This window comes from Canis lupus, chromosome 38, assembly GCF_003254725.2.
Source record: "Canis lupus dingo isolate Sandy chromosome 38, ASM325472v2, whole genome shotgun sequence".
Taxonomy (NCBI): domain Eukaryota; kingdom Metazoa; phylum Chordata; class Mammalia; order Carnivora; family Canidae; genus Canis; species Canis lupus.
The window spans coordinates 22,016,038-22,035,472 of record NC_064280.1 but is presented as its reverse complement, the minus strand read 5'-3'; the positions used below and the strand labels follow the sequence as shown (position 1 = coordinate 22,035,472).

Below are 19,435 nucleotides of genomic sequence, written 5' to 3'. Positions count from 1 at the left end.
AGGCCGAGGGGACCACCTGCACGGAGGCGGGGGCGGCGCCGCGAGACCGCCCGGGGCGTCGAGGGCTACCTGGCCGCGACCGCGTGGGCCCCGCCCCCGCCCGCAGCGCGGAGCCTCGGGGGGCGCCGCAGGGGGGACGGGGCGAGGGGAGGGAGCCCTCTACCCCCGAATGGGCGACGCAGGAGTCCATCCTCCCAAGAACTTTCAGCGCCACCCCGCGTGTGCACGGACGCACCCAGGTGGTAGACGCCGACCTCCGGACGGATGCCCTGTGACATCCCCCGGCGGGGCTGGTCTGCCTCCCGCTCCGCACCTTCGATCCGCCGCGGAGCCCTGCCTTCCAGAATGGTCTCTCCTCTCGGGGACTAACGGTTGCGTGTCAAGCCCCTCCGGCCACAGACTGTTACTCCTGAGCTTCCTGTTAGCATGTATAGGATCGTCTCCTTTTTCATCGAAACGCACGCTCGTCACCCTACTGCTAGCCTTAACCTACAATGATTCCATTTCAGCTGCCCTTGCCTGTGGGGAAAGCTTCCTGAACGTTGTTATCTCATTGCAAGCGAGGAGTCCGCTCCTTTATGCAAAACGGTAGTGTTCCTGGACCTCGGGGTTCTCGCACTTTCGCTCTCTGTCCTGGGTCCACTTCTGGGGGCGCCTAAGGCCCGCTTCTGGTTCCGCTCCGCTTAGCGGGCCGCCTGGGCCGCCTGGCGGTTGGGGACCTGCCTGCGGCTCAGGTCGTGATCCTGGGGTGGGAGATGAGTCCTGCATGGGGCTCCCTGCTGTGCACTCCCCCCTCTCGAATAATTACATAAATCTTATAAATAAATCTTATAAAAATAAATAATAAATAAATAAATAAATAAATAAATAAATAAATAAATAAAGAAAGAAAGAAAGAAAGAAAGAAAGAAAGAAAGAAAGCGATGGCTATCAAGCACCTGGTGGTGCTGCTGGGGAATACAGATGAATGGAAACCATAGTCTCTGACCTCAGAAGGCTTCTAATCCACTTCCAAGACTAATTCAGGAAACGAGACAATAGGTAACCGAAAGAAACTTCGTGTTACTAAATGGAAACAAGTACTTGAGTACCTGCCATGTGCAAAGTTCTGTTCTTTACCCTCAAGGGAATGTAACACCTTGAAGAGAAAGGCAGATACCAGGGGAAGGAAGAGCCAGGAGAAGGAACAAATCACTGGGGGCTGTGAGTGTCAGAGAAAACTTCAAGATGGGGGAGCTTGGGCAAGAGGTAAAAGGAGCTCCAACACTGACCAGAAGTCTTTTAGGTGAAAGGGTTATCTTAGAGATTATTTAGATCATCCTCTTGCCCTACAGCCTCCTGCCCTACATGTGTGTGCCGGAGGTCCACACAACCACAGAGAGATGAGACAGCCTCTGTTGAAACTCTTTTCTTTTTTTTTTTTTTTTAAGACTTTATTTATTCATGAGAGACACACACAGAGAGAGGCAGAGACACAGGCAGAGGGAGAAACAGGCTCCACGCAGGGAGCCCGATGTGGGACTCAATCCCGGGACTCCAGGATCACGCCCTGGGCCGAAGGCAGGTGCCAAACCGCTGAGCCACCCAGGGATCCCCCCATTCTGCTTTTTGTACAACTCTTTAACTGTTAAAATATCCTTTCTGGAATCTGCTTCTTGGTTACCTCTGCTCTCCAGAGTTACACAAAATAATCTCATTATCCTTTGCCAATGACAGCCCTATCTTTGAATATTTTAAGATTCTTATTATGAGCCTTCTAAGTCTTTCCTTCTCCAAGCTAAACATCTTTAAATCCTTCAAAGAGTCTTCATCTGGTATGGTTTCACAAGCCTCCCACACCCCCTTCACAACCCACCCTCTGCCCAGAGATAATCTCTTGTTTTTTACTGAACCAAGATCTGAACCAGGCACTGGAGAAATCATCTCTCCATGAGATGGACAGATCTGAATTCAAATCCTGTCCCCCTAGTTTCTAGTTTCTAGCTAGTCCTTGGCCAGCTCACATCTCTCTGAAAACTTCTGCATCCAGAAGGTAGTTATGATGACAGTAATACCTTCCAGCAAAACAAGGCCTAAATAATATAACACACATCATATTCTTAGCATAGCACCTGGTCCATGTTAAGCACTGCCATGATGGCTGTTTCCATCATCTGCATTTATAGCACAAGAACGCATTCACAGATACAACAGCCATATCGCACCACTGAGTTAGTTATAGTCACCTTGTGGCAAACAAAAACCCACAAGCCTTGGGCACCTGGGTGGCTCACTGGTTGGGCATCTGCCTTCGGCTCAGGTCCTGATCCCTGCGGTCCTGGGATCAAGTCCCGCATCAGGCTCCCCATACCGAGCCTGCTTCTCCCTCTGCCTGTGTCTCTGTCTTTCTCTGTGTATCTCTCATGAATAAATAAATAAAATCTTTATTTTTTAAAATTTTTATTTATTTATTATAGTCACACACAGAGAGAGAGAGAGAGAGGCAGAGACACAGGCAGAGGGAGAAGCAGGCTCCATGCACCGGGAGCCCAACATGGGATTCGACCCTGGGTCTCCAGGATCGCACCCTGGGCCAAAGGCAGGCGCCAAACAGCTGCGCCACCCAGGGATCCCAATAAATAAAATCTTTATTAAAAAAAAACCCACAAGCCTTTATTTTCACTCGTACTACTATTAAGTCAAGTCTCTCACATCCTGTATTTGTACAGTTGTTTCTTAACTAAAGTGCATTTGCTTTTAACCGTATTTAATTTCATACTTTTTGCTTTTTTTTTTAAGATTTTATTTATTTATTCATGAGAAAGAGAGAGAGAGAGAGGCAGAGACACAGGCAGAGGAAGAAGCAGGCTCCATGCAAGGAGCCCGATGCAGGACTCGATCCCAGGACTCCGGGGTCACGCCCCGGGCCGAAGGTAGGCGCTAAACCGCTGAGCCACCCGGGCTGCCCTTACTTTTTGCTTTGAAAGTAAAATATTAACATAGAAAAGTGAACATCAAAATAATGTCAATGGTTAATATTAAATGAGAAAAAGTAAATACAGATAGCATGCATCCTAGTTATTTCTGTACAAAATATTTGTGTATACAAGTATGAAACATGAAAGTAATTTTGGAGCATGCAAATGATTTGATATTCTCCAGGTTCCTTTTCCCATAAAGTTGCTTGCATAAGTGGTAAGTTTATAAATCCCATTGTCATTGACATTTATTTCTTGTAGTCTTTGTGTGTGTGTGTGTGGGTGGGTGGGTGTGTGTAACCCAAGTGGGCACAAATCTTACAGTTTTTCTTTAAAGATTTTATTTATTAAAAAAAAAGAGTATTTGAGAGAAAGAGCACCAACGGTGGGAGGGGGGGAGGTGTGGGCAGAGGAAGAGGGAAAAGCACACTCCCTGCTGAGCGGGGAGCCCAATGTGGGGCTCCATCCCAGGACCCCAAGATCATGACCTGAGCCAAAGGCAGGCACTTAACCAACTGAGTCACCACCAAAACCTAGGGTCACCTATATCTGTTGACTAATTCTCATGTGTCATTCATGGATTTTTTTTTCTTTCTTTTTTTTTTTTTTTTTTTCCATTTATGGATTATCTTGAAAGAAGTTTCAGGACAGCCCCGGTGGCGCAGCGGTTTAGCGCCGCCTGCAGCCCGGGGTGTGATCCCAGGGTCCTGGGATGGAGTCCCACATCGGGCTCTCTGCATGGAGCCTGCTTCTCCCTCTACCTGTGTCTCTCGCTCTCTGTAAATAAATAAATCTTTAAAAAAAAAAAAAAAAAAGGAAGTTTCCATGGAGTAGTGGGATAGGCAATAAAACCTGCATGGAGGGATCCCTGGGTGGCGCAGCAGTTTGGCGCCTGCCTTTGGCCCAGGGCGGGATCCTGGAGACCCGGGATCGAGTCCCACGTCAGGCTCCCAGTGCATGGAGTCTGCTTCTCCCTCTGCCTGTGTCTCTGCCTCTCTCTCTCTGTGTCTCCCATGAATGAATAAATTAAATCTTAAAAAAAAAAAAAGTAAAAAAATAAAACCTGCATGGAGTAGGCTGAGAGAATATAAATTAAGGAAATAAAGACAGTGATATAGGGGCACCTGGGTGGCTTGGTCAGTTAAGCACCTGTCTTCAGCTCAGGTCATGATTCTGGGGTCCTGAGATCAAGCCTTGCATTGGGTATCCCTGCTCAGCAGGGAGTAGGCCTCTCCCCCTCCACTCCTGCTCTCTCGATTTCTCTCTCTCAAATAAATAAATAAATAAAATCTGAAAGGAAGAAAGAAAGTGACTACAGACGGTTCAACCCAGATTTTTCTGGGAGGACAACAGAGAAAAGGAGCAGCAGCCCACAGGGTAGTTAGAGGAAGTCAGAGTAGGTGTTTTGTTTGCATGGAAACACTGTACGCCAGCCAATAGCAATGATCCAGCAAAAAGAAAAAAAGAATCATGAGAAAGAGGGGACAGTTGCAATACCAAGTTCTTGAGGAGAGAGGAGATGGGACATTCAAGTTGAACATTAAAAGGGGGCAGAGCTAACCATCCCATCCTCTGCAACAAGAGGGAAGTGCATGACACAGCTAGTTCCTCTGTTCATGGGAAGAGGATTGATTTCTGTTCTCAGGGAAATATAAGGCAAAGTCACTAGGAAAGAGTGAAGAGGGAAAAGGAAGTTCAGGAGATCGAAAGAGTGGGGAGAGCCTTCTGCACAGATAGCACTCTCGCAAATATGAGCATTCCTAGAACCTGCTAGACTTTCTGTGACAAGTGTGATGAGCACCAGCCCACAAAGTGACACAGTGTGAGAAAGGCTAAAGATCCTCCATAGGCTCAGGGAAGCAGCATCACGCAGGAAGCAGAGTGGCCATGGAGGGCAGATGAAGCTCATTTTCCAATAAAAGCCTTCTACAAAGAAGATCCCACCGAGGCTTGAATGTGTTGAGCCCAACTGCAGATCTCAGAGAATGCTGGCTATTAGGAGATGGGAGCATTTTGAATTGGGAGATAAGAAGAGGAAGAGGCCAGTGATCCAGGTCTAAGTTTCCTATTTTATTTTATTATGAAGACAATGAAATCTTGAGGTTGTGTTAAAAAAAATAAATTCAGGGTGGGAAGAAGTGGAGGTGAGAATTGAACACAGTAGGGGGACACCTGGGTGGCTCAGCGGTAGAGCATCTGCCTTTGGCTCAGGGCATGATCTCCCTCCCTCCCCCTCCCCCCTCATCAGGCTCCCTGCAGGGAGCCTGCTTCTCCCTCTGCCTCTGTGTCTCTCATGAATAAATAAATAAAATCTTAAAAAAAAAAAAAAAAAACTGAACACGCTAGCTAGTGCTGGTGAGCTGTGTAAACAATGGATATAAACTTGGGGAAAGGCCAAACTGGTGCAAATTTTATCCCGTAGCTGTTTGATTGCATGGTTAGTTGGGTTTGACCATAGTTGGGTTTTTCCTAAGTAGGTAGAGAAAGCAGCAAGGACTCGAAAGAGGTTTGCATCTCTTAATAGTTTTTCCTAGTTCTCTGTCCTTCCAGTGTTTCTTTTTTGCTAACCATAAGCAATTATAAATAAGTAAGCAAATACATAAATAAATGTGTGGATATACAAACACGCATCTCCATATCATCTTGCTTTTTTTTCTTTATGCAAAAGATAGCACAGTACATTTTTTTTTTTTATCATGTAACTGTGCATCTTGGAGTCTCCTCCTGAGGACATGGAGAACTTCCTCATTCTCTTCTACAGTTACCTAATGTTCTGCTGTATGCTTATAATGTTTATGTAGCCAGTTTTAACTTAGAGACACCTGGATTGCTTCCAGTCTTCTGCTAACATAGGTCATGAAATGAATAAACATGCACAGCTATCATTTCACATCAATGGAAGCTGCTTTGTAAGATAAATCTCCGGAAACGTGAATACTGGGTCAAGGGTAGTGCAGATATTGACAAACAGTCCCCCGCTCCCATTTATATTTACATGATCTATTGGCATATCTACTCTCCCATAGTCTTGCGAAAGAGTGCTTATCAAACATTTCAATTTTGCTAATCTGATTAATGTGAATTAAAACCTCAGCTTAGTTGCTTAGTTTTATTTTTGAAACTCTGTGATGACTGCAAAGAACTATTCATTGTAAATAGGGCATAGTCAACATCAGAGTTTCTTTCTTTGTTTTTTTAAGATTTTATTTATATATGTGACAGAGAGAGAGAGAAAGAGCAAGAGCATGGTCACAAAAGCAGAAGTGGCTGGCAGGAGAGGGAGAAGCAAGCTCCCACAGAGCACAGAGCCTGAGGTCATGATGCCAGGCCTCATCCCAAGACCTGAGCCCAAGGCAGACGCTTAACTGACTGTGCCACCAGGCGCCTTCGGATTAGTTTTGTGTATCTCAAACTGATCACCCCCTAACTTTAAGTCCTGTGTATTCTGTGAACTGTCTCTTCCTTTATTTTGCTTACTTTTTATTGGTAGTTGTCTTTTACTTATCCATTTGTAAGGGCTCTTTATATATTCAGGAATTAGACCTTTGCATATACTCTCAGTTGATTTCCCCCCAGTTGGCTATTTTTGTCTTCTGACTCGATTTGTGTGATATTTGTCTGTCTTTGCCACGCAGGTAGAAGGCTTCCAATTGCCTGTTTTGTATTTATCAGTCTTTTCTCTAACGGCTTCTAAATTTTGACTCAAAGTTAAAAATATGTTCCCCACTTTAAGATGATGAAAGAATTCTTTGTATTTTTTAAATTGATATGTACTTGGCATATAACATGTTAGTTTCAGATGTATAACAATGATTTGATATTTTTCTATAGTGTGAAATAACCTCAAATCTAGTAAATATCTATTATCATATGTAGTTATACATTTTCTTTTTCTTGTGATGAGGATTTTTAAGATCCACTCTCTTAGGATCTTTAAGATCCACTTTTTTTTTTTTTTTTAAGATTTTATTTATTTGTTCATGAGAGACACAGAGAGAGAGAGAGGGAGAGGGAGGGAGAGAGAGAGGCAGAGGGAGAAGCAGACTCCATGAAGGGAGCCTGATGCAGGACTCCATCCTGGGACAGGGATCACACCCTGAGCTGAAGGCAGATGCTCAACCCCTGAGCCCGCCTCCCCCCCCAACCCCCGCTGGGCCCCTATATTTTCTTTTTAATATGACACACATTCCCACAACCTGTACAAGTCCCCTTCCACCAAATTTCAAAATACCTACACTATTATAGATACCTCCTTGTGCTTATTACTCACACATCTGTGTCTCTAAATCCATACATTCTACGTGGCACATCATTTACATATGTTATCCTAATAAACTTCCACAACTACCCAAAGAGATGTCTTTTCTTTTTTAAGATTTTATTTATTCATGAGAGACAGAGAGAGAGAGAGAGAGGCAGAGACGCAGGCAGAGGGAGAAGCAGGCAGAGGGAGAAGCAGGGAGCCCGATGTGGGACTCGATCCCAGGACCCCAGGATCATGCCCTGGGCGGAAGGCAGGCCCTAAACCGCTGAGGCGCCCAGGCATCCCTTAAGAAATGTTTTTTAACCCTCATTTTACAGATAAAGTGAGAGTTGGAATAGCTACGATGTAACTGGCGGTGACCACTATGTACTTGTTACATAAGAACATGCTAGCCTTCGCCAGTGTTATTCTCAAATTTCTCCCCTTGCATTTTTCCCCCTGAGAGTTACTAAATACCTCAACAAAAATTCCACCTCTGTAGGAGTAACTCTTCTAAGCCAGGTTCTGGTTGAACTGTGGGCCATAGAAAAATGAAATCAAGAGATGAAGAGCCACTGAAGTTCTAACACAGCATGCTAAGTGTGTACCTTGTCCCCTGCTCTCCTGGTTTTCGTGTCCTTCATGAAATTCAGTTATATAACATTATCTGGTTATTTTTCTCCATTTTTCTTCAGTTTAAAAGCCCTCTGGATGAAGACAGCAAGTGTCCTGCCAAATACATTCTTCTAATTCTTGTGAAAGTCAGAGTAATAACAAAAAGAGACTGGAAGCTTCCCAAACAGGGGAAATGGTGAACAAATGCCAGGGTCAGGAGAGAGTCGAGTCTACTTAGGCCACTGAAGAACCAGCCTGGTGGAGGCAGACACTGAACGAGACGTTTGGAAAGACAGGGTGACGCCAGATTCAGGCTACAGATTGCTTACAAGACCAGGCCAAGACATGTGCCTGAGCCACTCACGAGGCAACAAGAACTTATAAATGATCAACTCTGACTGATAAGATTAAAATGTTTTTATTTTTATTTTTTTAAGATTTTTATTTTAGGTGTGCCTCGGCGTCCCAAACTACTACCCTAAGACTGCTCAGGCAGTGATGTTTCAAAAAGACTGAAATTAAAAGATTCTGAAAGATGGCAGACTGGTGAGGCTCAACCAACACCTCCCAAGTTCGTGCTGTTCCTCTGGGGCCCTGCAGGTCAGTGACCACAAGCCAGTTCCTGTCTTTGAGGAGCTCAAATTGACTGGGAGGGGTACCAACAAAAGTGTAGTGTGGTGGGTATGACAACAGGACCTGCTGCAAAGTCTGGTGGGAGAGAAGAGCCCAACGTAGTCTGGAAAGAAAGGCAGAAGGTAAAGGGACAGAAAGCTGGGAGACTCTGTCCCCAGCCTCACCTGTGGAAAGTTAGCTATGAGGAAAGGGAAGAACTTTACAGGGCAAAGCAATGAGCTGGAACAGCCTATCAAGATTATGAACCAAACAGTTAATGAGGGAGAAAAGAGGAATGTTCTCTTGACGATGATCAAGCCCAAGGGCACGGTCGGTCGTGTAGCAGGCCAGCTGGATTTACTTCCAGGACCCTCTCTGGCCCCCATCGGCTAAACAGAAGAAAACAAATCATGTAGGTTGGCAGGCCTGGGAAAGGAGCTAAAAAACTAGTTTATGGTGATAGAAGATAGAAATCAGGAAGGATGGAACTGAGTGGGAAGGGGCCCCAGAAGAATCCTGGGGACTGCAGGGTTCTAGATCTTACTAGAAGAGTTGTTACCAGTGAGCATACAGTTGTCAAAACTCAATGAACTGGACACTTAACTATGCATTTTATTATACATTTTATTGTATAAAGAAATGCTATAATCAAATTAAAATACTTGAAGGACGGGGGGGGGGGGAGACTAGAACAGTTAAGATACAAACTAAGAGGGAAATTAGACCCCAGGAAGAACTTCCAATCAGTCTGAGAACCAAAGGGATGTAGGTATTGGTTTAAGATCTTATTTATTTATTCATGAGAGACAGACAGAGAGAGAAGCAAAGACACAGGCAGAGGGAGAAGTAGGCTCCATGCAGGGGCCCGACGTGGGACTCGATCCTGGGTCCCCAGGATCACGCCCTGGGCCGAAGGCGGCGCTAAACTGCTGAGCCACCGGGGCAGCCCCGGGATGTGGGTATTTGAAGAAAAAACAGACACCTACCATTTGCCAAACCTTGGTCTAGACTCACATATTTCAATTTATCTGCAGACCCAGCCCTACCCAGCTGAGTGTAGACAGTAATGTGTTGTGGTTAGTGCAGGGAGAGGATGGGAGAGCCGTGACGAATGGCAGATTTTGTGGCAGTGCAGGGTAGGCTGTGACATAAAAGTTGTGAGGCCTCGGTCCAGTGCAGGAGGCAGAAGGGGAGAGAAAGGCAAGGAATGCTGGACATGTCTGAAGGGATTTCTCCAGAAACTTGAAACTTCAGAAAACTGGGTCCATCTGTGACTCAACTTTCTCTTCCACAAATAAAGGAATGGAATTTTTATTGATTTACTTATTTTTAAAAGACTTTATTTGTAAGTAATCTCTACACCCAACATGGGGCTCAAACTTACAACCCCTGAGATCAAGAGTTCCATGCTCTATGGACTGAGCCAGTCAGGCACCTCAAGGAATAAAAGTTTAAAATACCAAATAAGGGACATCTGGGTGGCTCAGTGGTTGAGCATCTGCCTTTGGCTCAGGGCCTCATCTCGGGATCGAGTCCCACATTGGGATCCCTGCAGGGAGCCTGCTTCTCCCTCTGCCTGTGTCTCTGCCTCTCTAATTAATAAATAAATAAATAAATAAATAAATAAATAAATAAATAAATAAATAAATAAAATCTTAAAAAAAAAAAAAATAAGATCACTTCAAGGGCTCATAAAACCACTCTACCCAGATCCTACCCCCAAGATTCCAAATCTGAGAAGCGGCACAAACACTCTTTTGTTTTTAGGTACCAGGTGATGCTGATGTGTATCCTGGGCTGAAAACAATCATTTTCAAAGGAGAATCAGGGGTGCCTGGGTGGCTCAGCGGGTGAGCATCTACCTTCAGCTCAGGGCGTGATCCTGGTGTCCCAGGATCAAGTCCTGCATCAGGCTCCCTGTGAGGAGCCTGCTTCTCCCTCTGCCTGTGTCTCTGCCTCTTTCTCTGTCTCTCATGAATAAATAAAAATATCAAAAAAAAAAACAAAAAAAACCCACCAAAAACAAAAGGAGAATCATAGTCTCAGGAAACTGCTGGGGTCTAGGGTTGCACCGGGTAGGAGGGCACCAGACAACGCTGGAGAAGGATTCAGGGCTGACCTGAACTCTAGGTTAGGATTAGAAGTATTCGCAGCCCACCTGACAAACTACGTGCTTCCAATACTTTGATTAAGTGCTCTTTATTTGATGCTTTGCGTGCACAGCGCTGTAAGGCCTGCCCAACCGAGGCGTCCGGCCGGTCACCGGTCAGGCGGCCTGGGGTCGAGGGCAGGGGGCAATCAGCCTCCTACCTAACCTTCTTTCTGGGACCATTCTCTGTAGGCCCCTGCGAAGTTGCGAGCCCTGTGGAGACAAAGCGACAAAGCGGGTGGGCAGGCGGGCCCGGGAGGCGCCGCGTCACCCCCCAGCGGGCGCCCCGTGCCCCATACCCTGCGTATCCCAGGCCTCGGGCCAGCTGCGTGGCCTGCAAGCCCCGCTTGCCCATCTGACAGAAGAAGATGAGGTTCTCCTCTTGCAGCTTCGGCTTCTCGGCGGCGTACAAAGCCTGGAAGGCAGCTGGCTCCATCTGCAGGGCGCTCTCCAGCTCGGACACTGGGAGGCGGCGAGGCAGGGTCGGAACCGGCGGTGGGCGAGCCCAGGTGGGGCCTGGAGGCACTGGGGCCGCGGCCCCAACCGATCCCCAAGGGACCCCTCCCCCCCTCCCCGGCCAACCTCGAGGCCCCGATAGGCCCAGCTGCCGGGAGGGGCCGGGCGGCTGCACCGGGGCCACGTCCGCGGCAGCGAGGGGGAGCGGCGGGCGGTACCCGGTACCCGGTACCCACCCCGCAGCCGCCAGCCCGCAGCCCCGGGGAGGTCAGGCGCCGAGGAGCGGGTCCTCCCCCTCCTCGCCGCCGCTCTCCCCTCAAACTGGAAGGGCCGGTTCCGCGGCCCGGATCCGCCTCCCGCCAGCCCTTCCGGGAGGCTCGGGGTGGGGAGGGTGGGGAGGCTGGGGGCCCTCAGGGGAACAAGGACCCCCGTACCCGTGCCTCCCCCCACGCCGCCCTGGGAGCCCCCCCAGGCCACCCGCGCGGGCGTCCCCGGTGTCCCGTACCCGGGATGTTGAGCGCCCCCGGGATGGTCCCCGCTGCCGCCTCCTCCCGCGATCTCACGTCGATGAGCCGGGCCTGGCCCGCGGCCAGCAGCGAGCGCAGTTCAGGCAGCGAGACCGTGGGCGCTGCGGAAGGAGGCAGCAGAGCCTGGGGCGGCGCGGCGGCCCCCACCACCTGGCGGCCCCCACCACCTGGCGGCCCCCACCACCTGGCGGCCCCCTCCACCTGGCGACGCCCCTCCACCTGGCGGCCCCCTCCTGGCGACGCCCTCCACCTAGCGGCCCCCACCTGGCGACCCCCTCCACCTGGCGGCCCCCTCTACCTATACCGGCCCCCACCTGGCGACGCCCTCCACCTGGCGGCCCCCACCTGGCGACGCCCCTCCACCTGGCGGCCCCCTCCACCTGGCGGCCCCCACCTGGCGACGCCCCTCCACCTGGCGGCCCCCTCCTGGCGACGCCCTCCATCTAGCGGCCCCCACCTGGCGACGCCCTCCACCTGGCGGCCCCCACCTGGCGACGCCCCTCCACCTGGCGGCCCCCTCCACCTAGCGGCCCCCTCCACCTAGCGGCCCCCTCCACCTAGCGGCCCCCACCTGGCGACGCCCTCCACCTAGCGGCCCCCACCTGGCGACCCCTCCACCTGGCGGCCCCCTCCACCTAGAGGCCCCCACCTGGCGGCCCCCTCCACCTGGCGGCCCCCACCTGGCGACCCCCTCCACCTAGCGGCCCCCACCTGGCGGCCCCCTCCACCTAGCGGCCCCCTCCGGGCGGCCCCCTCTACCTATACCGGCCCCCACCTGGTGGCGCCCCTCCACCTAGCGGCCCCCTCCACTTGGCGGCCCCCCACCTGGCAGGGGCCTGCGAGCCGCGCGCCGCCGCTCCCCCTCGGCCGGGCCGCGCGCTCCCGGGGGCCGCGGCGAGGACGGGAGGGCCCCGGGGCCCCGCAGGTACCTCCAGCCATGGTGCGCGCCGCGACGGCGAGCTGCAGGAACGCGGCCCGGGGCCGCCCCCGCGGAGCCGCCAGCATCTCGCCCGCCCTCCGGGAGCCCGGAGCCGGGACCGGAACCGGAAGCGAAGGCCCGGCCCCGCCCCCCGCCGCACCTGTTCCGCGGGGCCGTGAAGCCCGCTCGCCAGTCTAGCGATTGCCCAGCGCGCGGGCGGGCGGCACACGGGGGCCCTGGGACCCCTGGGACCCGGCCACGCCCCACCCTAACCTTGGCCCAACCCTCCCGGGCAGCGTGCAAGGCGCCTCCCTTCCCTCCGCCCCCACCGACCAGAGGAGGAAAACCACGAGACAACAGTGGCTCTGAACGTTTTATCTTTAAAAAAAAAAAAAAAGAAAGAAAGAAAGAAAAGGAAGAAAAAGAAACACCATCCCCACAAGGGGAAGGCCCCACGTGGGCCCCTGTCTTCTCCCTGGCTCCAGAGGCTTCCGCACAGGCCCTGACCGCCCGCCGGCCCATCTCCTGTTTCTGGGGCAGGAGCCGCTGCTAAGCATCCTTTCCCCCACTTCTCGCGAAAGCCTGTTCCCGAGAGTCCTCGAGCGCACACCTGAGCTCCAGGGTGAGGAAGACCCGGTGGGAGCGCCAGAGTCCTGGGGCAACCAGAGCGTCACTTGTCAGCAGACCCTCTGCTGGTTCTCGAAGCAAGCACAGGGCAAGCCCCCACGTTGTGTCCGGTATCCAGCATGGAGACGGCACATGCATGTGAAGAGGGACACGAGGGCTCAGGGGCCGCGCGGTGGGACTGGACGAGGCTGTCAGCGCACACCCACGTGTGTTTCACACCACTGCACGCTGCTGTCACCGGGCCTCAGTTCAAAGCCATGCTTTCTGAGCTCCCCCTGGTCCCACGCCAGAAGTGGGTGGTGAAGGAAAGGGGCACGGGTGAGCCGTTCTCCTGGACTATCTGCAGTTCTTGGAAAGGGGCTGTAGGGCCTAAGGCCCTCGAGTCCCCACAGTTAGTTGCTGTCATTCTTGATGACGACCTCTACTCCGTGGTGCCGCAGCTGAGCCCGTAGCAGCAGGTTCTTGTTTTTAAGATCTTCCACCTGATGTGGGAGGGAGGCCATGAAGACAGTGAGTAGAAAAGCTGGCACAGCGAAATCCCTGCATGTACAGAGACATCCGCTAGGGAGGGGGAAAAGGACGAAGCCCTCTACGGAAAGCAGGGGCGGGAGACCCCAGCTGGCTCGTGGGCCATGGAGTTGAGGAGGGCCGGACCGCAGAGGGGTCTGACCTGCTGTCGGAGCACATCGTTGTCCAGCTGCAGTTGGTCGAGCCCCTGCAGTTCTTCAGACAACCGGTGGTTACTCTGTCGAAGCTCCTGGATATAATCACAGGCTTTGGACAGAATCCCACCTTTACTCTGCAAGAAAAGGCCAACGAAATGAGGACTAAAATACGTGATACGTGGCTTACCTTCCAAAAGCACACCCACACTCTAGACCTCAGTTTCCCCTAAGTGGGAGAACATTGCACAAGGATACAGGAACCTCAGAGAGAGAAGCCACGTGTGCCCTCTCTACCATTTCTGGAAACAATACCAGGAGACAGAATTCAGGCATCCTGCCCACTACAGGGTCTTTCCATGACCTGGCCAGACTTGGTGCTCTCCATGGAGCAGTCTGGGATGATCTTGGACAGCTGCACAATCCAGTTGTTAATCTTGTCTCGGCGGCGGCGTTCAACTGTGGGGCACAGGGGGGGACAAGGTGACTCCGGGAGAACTCCCCACAGGCCCTGTAACTCCACCTACACTCTCCCACTCAGACACCCCTGCTGTTCCCAATCCCAGCTGACAGTACCTACCTTCATTATGCTGAGCCCTGCGTTTCTCATCCCGAGTCGTCCTGGGAGCTTCTGACTTCCTGACAACAGAGCCCAGGGTGGCCAGAGTCCGGGAAGATAAAAAAAATCAGATTGGAGGCTCGAATAAGGAAGGACACGGAGTCGGCAGGGATCAAGACCACCGTGGCAACTGAGAAAGACCAGGGGTTACTCACGGGGAATAAGGGTGAGTCCTGGGGGCAATGGAGCGCTGGCTTCCTCCCTGCAACACTTCCTGTGGCGACATCATCACAAAGAACTGTCCTGTGAAGACGCAGGGTCGGTTGTGTCAGGATGTTGGACTTAGGAACTTCATCAAGCTCTGAGGCTGAGGCCCTAGGATCCTCCTCTAAAAGAGACCTCCTTCGTCCTAGAAGGTCAGTCCCAGACTCACTGCCTGCTCAGGTCTTAGTGATCATGAAACGGTCCTGGGAAGGGCCCACCGTGCCCAGCCATGGCCCCCAGCCTATCCTAGCCCCTCCAGCCAGCAGCACCCGCACGGAGCTCACCAGTGCCAGGAGGGGTCGCCTGCCCCAGCAGTGCCTCTGAGCCCTGGGTAGTAACAACTGCTGCTGTACTCCCCGACGTGGTCCCCCCTGCCCCATCTCCCACCGCAGTGCTGGGGAAGTAAGTATAGTGCGTTTCGGCGGCCGTCCCCTCTGTGTCAACTGCATCGTCACTGGTGAACGCACCCTGGATCACGGCCTGGGAAGGGGCACAACAACACAGAGTCCAGTGTCAGGCACACTTCCCACTGAACCATGCTGCAGCTTCTGTCCCTAGGGCGGGGGAGAACGGAGAAACATCCAGAAAGGGAAAATCTAGTGCCTTGGAACAAGGAAGCCCCAGATGCCTCGCCACTCCTAGCCCCGCCCCTATCTCACGGGTTCAGCTGCACCTTGCTCTAGTCCCCTGGGCAGCCCAGGCCCGGGTACCTGGGTCATGGATTGAGTGGCAGGATAGCCACTGATGGCGCCAGTCCCCTCAGTCTGGCCATCCAGCTGCCCCTCAGACACCTGGATCACCCTGTACATCACCTAAAAGCAGGGAGGGAAGGGAAACGTGGGGAGAGAAAATACAAGAGTCAATGCTGGGGACCCCAGGACTCTCATAAAGCTTCTCTTGGACAGAGCCCCGGAATAAGAGTGCTTCAGAGACAAAGCTTCAGCCCCCTTCTGTCCCCAGAGGTTTCAGCCTAGACGCCCCCCAACGAAACCTCCTCCTCCCAGCCCTCCAACCCCCCTTACCCCCACACACAGGAGTCCACATCTTCACCTCCTCCAAGCCACATCTCCCCTGACAGGTTCATTACCTCCCGCAACCCCAACCCCCAGGTGACACCTGCAGCCCCTTGGCCCCCTCCCTTACCTGGCCCCCTCCCTTACCTGGCCCCCATTCTCAGTTCGGAAGACGTACTTGACGTTGGGGTCAGGGAAAGTGGCAGCTGATTGGATGCTGGCAATAGCCACACTGGTTGGGTCCTCCCCAGTTGCCACTGCACCTAAATTAAAAGAGCAAAGGAAAAGTCTGCGAGTTCCTGCCTTTTCCCCTTGTTCCACCTGCACGTCATTTAGAAGGACCAGGTACACAGGAGATGCGCCCCTGGGAGAGAGGGAGAGGCCAGGATGGGCTCCTGGTTTCAGGTCTGTCTCTACCACCCACCTTCCTGAATCTGCACTGTCCCCTCTTCCGTTTCAGCTGTTTTCTGCTGCCTGTTTGTGAAGGAACAAAAAAAAAAAGAGGGGAAGATGTGAATAAAAAGCTCACTGACCCAGTAACCTATGGCTTCCAAACTCAATGGCATTCCCAACAGACGCTGGGTTAGGTGAGAATAGCAGCAGCTAGTATTTACTGAGTGTTTACTGTGTGCGTAGTACTGAGCTAAGCCCTTAACACGCGTTATCGTTTAATACTAAGGACAACACAATGGGTGAGTAGCTCTACTTGCATTTTGTAGATGAGACCGGATGACACAGCTAGTAAGTGATGGAGCTGAAACCAGAATCCAGGTCTGCTGGACTCCAGAGCCAGTGCTCGTAGCCATTCTGCATTCTTCCAGGCCTCCCACCTCCAGCCCCAGACCCTACCTCCTCTTCACTCACCCCTTCATCTCTCTGTAAGGGGGCTCATCCGAGGAACTGGTCCTTCTTTGGAAGTCTTCGAATCTCCTGCCTCACGGTCCTGAGTGCTAAGTCCTGGTAGAAATCAGGGAGTTTGCAATAAGTCCAGGAAACTGAAGAGCCTGTTTCAAGAAGCTAGGCTCCATGAAGACCCAGCCAGGAACAGAATCTAATCAATCTACAGAGGACAATCAGTTTTCTCCATTCTGGTGCTGAGAAGTGGGCTACAGTGGTTGAAAAAAAATAACTCTACAAATGGTGTTCCTTGGTCCTCTATTATCACTCCAGGTCGCAGTGGAGAGGGGATGCTTATACTTAAAGACTGAGAAACAACGTATTTCTGGATGGATCATGACTAAAGTTATAATGATGGTGGGACGCCTGGGTGGCTCAGCGGTTGAACATCTGCTTTTGGCCTGGGGCGTGATCCTGGGGTCCTGGGATCCAGTCTCACACACATCGGGCTCCCTGTGATGGGCCTGCTTCTCCCTCTGCCTGCGTCTCTGTCTCTCTGTGTGCATCTCTCATGAATATATAAAATCCTAAAAAAAAATAATAAAGTTCAAAAAAAAGTTGTCATGATGGGCCATGACTTTGGGGTTAAGAAGGCATGTTTAGATCACCACTATCAAAAACACAGGACCGGGGGAGCCGGGGTGGCTCAGCGGTTTAGCACCACCTTGAGCCCCGGGCGTGATCCTGGAGACCCAGGGTTCGAGTCCCACGTCGGGCTCCCTGCATGGAGCCTGCTTCTCCCTCTGCCGGTGTCTCTGCCTCTCTCTCTTTCTCTCTCTGTTTCCCTCATGAATAAATAAAATAAAAATCTTAAAAACAAAACACAGGACCACTGGACGCCCTGGTGCTTCTTCTAGCTTCTCAACCACATAGTGTACCAAGAAATTTCTGTCCTCAAATCCAGGAAGGGGAAACCTGCCTGAACCATAAAGAACATAGTTGGCCCTTGGGCCTAATTCTACGTGGCCCCTGGGGCTCCAGCTTTGGGACATCCAGATTTATGTCATTCAAGACCTTAAACTCCAAACGCCTCATTTTTCAAGCCCCTTCTATTTTTCTTCACCAAGCCTTCCTGTAAAACCACACGGTTGCTGAAATGTTGCCATGACAACTCCAAATCAACTGAACCTCAGCAAGAAGAGAGAAAAAAACTCCAGGCTCAAGCTTCGGAAGGAGAGACAATGGAAAAGGAACTCATTTGCAAGGTGCCCGGTTTAGGACCCTGACACCCAGCCAGAGGGCAGGAAAACAAGGAAAACACAAAGAGCTGAGAAGACAAGTGGCTCCTCCAAAGAGACACAGCTACGTGTACAAGTGAACAGGGTGACAAAACCATTGCCGCGCGAAAGAGTAAGATTTTTACCAAGTCTGTACCCAGAAGGTCCTCCCAAAACCTTTCCTAAGAACAATCTTCAACGGAGGAGCCTTGGAAGCCTTCTTGGAAGGAAAGTAGTGACCCCAAAAAAGCCACCAGAACTCAAAACAACAAAGGGGAACCAAAAAAAAAAAAAAAAAGAGAGAGAGAGAGAGAACTGAAAGTGAAACTGTCCGGAGGAAGTAACGCTGCGAGCAGCTCCCAGTCCCTTGGGGAAGGCGGCACCACCTACCTGTGCATCCTCAACCTACGGAGCCGGGGCGCTGCCTGCAGGGGGGCGTCTCTACCGCCCGCGGCTGTCAGCAGGGGCAGCCTCTGAGGACACCGGCAACCGGGTCGGGCTGCTCTGCGCACTGTTAGCTGGACATCCGGGAGCATTTCCCGGGCATCGGGGGATGCGACACGGAAGCGCGGACAGGATGTGGGGGCGGGCGCGCCGGGGCAGGGGGCCCTGCAACAGCCCCTGCTGTGGGGCTGGACACAAAGGGGAGGACGACCAAGTCCCCGAACCAGGCCGGCGTCTCCCGCAGGCCCCGCAGGCCCCGCAGCCGGCGGCGCGAGCCCGCGAGCCCGGGAGCCCGCGAGCCTGGAGGCCGGGCGGCCGGGAAGGGCTCGGGGCTCGGGGCTCGGGGCTCGGCGGGCCCGGAGGAGGGCGGGGAGCGCGCTCGGCCCACAAGGCGGGGCGGGAGGCACGACGCGGGCACGGCCCCCTCCCGCAAAACAAAGGCGTCCTCCGCGGGAGGCCGCCGGCCCTCGGGAGCGCAACCCCGCCTGCCCCGCCTGCCAGCCCCGCACACGGCCCCGCTCCGCCCGCGGCCGGCCCCCGACTCACCGGCCGCCGCCGCCGCCGCCGCGGATCTCCCCGGACCGTGCTCTCCGTCCCCGGACTCGGAGAGCTCCATGGACAGCTGCTCATGCGCACTCCCGGCCTGCGGCCATGTCGGTGACGGGCGGAAGTGCCCGCCCCGCCGCCTCAGCCTCTGAGCCGCCCCACTTCCGGTCGCTCCCGCGGGCGCGGGGAGGTGCCGCCGGGGCGGAGAGGGAGGGGCTTCCTGCGGCCCGCGGAGGAGGGCGTTGAAGGGTTTGTCGCTTTCGGCAAGGACGGGAGGAAGGCGACGCGCGTGTGCTGCCGTCTTGCTGCTGGACGAGGCGTCCTCGGCGGCAGGAGGGAGCGAGGCCGGCTTAGGTGAAGGGAAGGACGTCGCACGGAGGCGCCATCTTTAACAAGGGCGGCCTGGGAGGCCATCTTGGATGAGGGCGCGCCGTGGGTGCCCCCGGGGATGCGGACGGCCCGGGCGTGCCCGCGTGTGCCCGCGTGTGCCCGCGTGTGCCCGCGTATGCCCGCGTCCGCGGCGGCCGGCGTGTGTGCGGTGGCGGTGGCGGTGGCGGTGTTGGGGATCCTGGCGCCCGCCCTTCTCCGTTGAGGCCTGCCCTCGGGGATGTGGAGCCGTGCAGCCCGAGGACAAGAGTTCAGCTCTGGGGCAGGACGAGCTCGGGGCTCAGACGCCCGCGGCCGCGGCTTACCCCGGGGGTCTCGGGCAGAACTTTCGGCCTCGTTAG

At 53.1% G+C, this 19,435-nt stretch overlaps 2 protein-coding genes and 1 long non-coding RNA gene across 7 annotated transcripts; 1 reads left to right on the top strand and 2 right to left on the bottom strand.

The window, feature by feature from the left end:
- The first annotated feature begins 11 nt into the window (after positions 1-11).
- On the top strand, positions 12-10,146 carry LOC125754561 (uncharacterized). The gene is made up of 2 exons (XR_007409166.1): positions 12-588; positions 7,896-10,146. It is a non-coding gene; the product is annotated as an uncharacterized LOC125754561 (long non-coding RNA).
- Positions 10,147-10,610: 464 nt separating this feature from the next.
- Positions 10,611-12,629, bottom strand: TSTD1 (thiosulfate sulfurtransferase like domain containing 1). 2 transcript variants are annotated; one of them, XM_025420798.3, is made up of 4 exons: positions 12,489-12,629; positions 11,538-11,660; positions 10,876-11,038; positions 10,611-10,789 (listed from the first exon to the last, which is right to left on the bottom strand). In XM_025420798.3, the coding sequence occupies exons 1-4, from the start codon at positions 12,562-12,564 to the stop codon at positions 10,738-10,740; spliced, it is 414 nt and encodes a 137-aa protein (XP_025276583.1). In that variant the 5' UTR covers positions 12,565-12,629; the 3' UTR covers positions 10,611-10,737. The 2 variants fall into 2 exon arrangements, with proteins under 2 accessions (XP_025276583.1, XP_048962921.1); XM_049106964.1 differs by lacking the exon at positions 11,538-11,660 and having other exon boundaries at positions 12,489-12,609.
- Positions 12,630-12,838: 209 nt separating this feature from the next.
- USF1 (upstream transcription factor 1) lies at positions 12,839-18,854 on the bottom strand. Of its 4 annotated transcripts, none has more exons than XM_025420794.3 (11): positions 18,708-18,854; positions 16,468-16,560; positions 16,028-16,077; positions 15,751-15,866; positions 15,301-15,402; positions 14,875-15,070; positions 14,542-14,629; positions 14,348-14,406; positions 14,132-14,226; positions 13,776-13,904; positions 12,839-13,587 (listed from the first exon to the last, which is right to left on the bottom strand). In XM_025420794.3, exons 2-11 carry the CDS (start codon positions 16,473-16,475, stop codon positions 13,498-13,500), a joined length of 933 nt encoding a protein of 310 aa, XP_025276579.1. In that variant the 5' UTR covers positions 16,476-16,560; positions 18,708-18,854; the 3' UTR covers positions 12,839-13,497. The 4 variants fall into 4 exon arrangements, with proteins under 4 accessions (XP_025276579.1, XP_025276581.1, XP_035567157.1 ...); XM_025420796.3 differs by lacking the exon at positions 18,708-18,854 and adding an exon at positions 18,108-18,463; XM_035711264.2 differs by lacking the exon at positions 18,708-18,854 and adding an exon at positions 17,864-18,003.
- Positions 18,855-19,435: the final 581 nt, after the last annotated feature.

Coding starts and splice junctions, on each gene's coding strand:
- TSTD1 (XM_025420798.3), bottom strand. CDS start 12,564: ATGCTGGCGGCTCCGCGGGGGCGGCCCCGGGCCGCGTTCCTGCAGCTC. Junction 11,661..12,488: donor GGCGCGCACCATGGCTGGAG/GTACCTGCGGGG, acceptor CTCCTTCCGCAG/CGCCCACGGTCTCGCTGCCT. Junction 10,790..10,875: donor CGAGGCCTGGGATACGCAGG/GTATGGGGCACG, acceptor TTGTCTCCACAG/GGCTCGCAACTTCGCAGGGG.
- USF1 (XM_025420794.3), bottom strand. Junction 14,630..14,874: donor GGCGACCCCTCCTGGCACTG/GTGAGCTCCGTG, acceptor GCGTCTTCACAG/GACAGTTCTTTGTGATGATG. Junction 13,588..13,775: donor ACGATGTGCTCCGACAGCAG/GTCAGACCCCTC, acceptor CTCCCACATCAG/GTGGAAGATCTTAAAAACAA.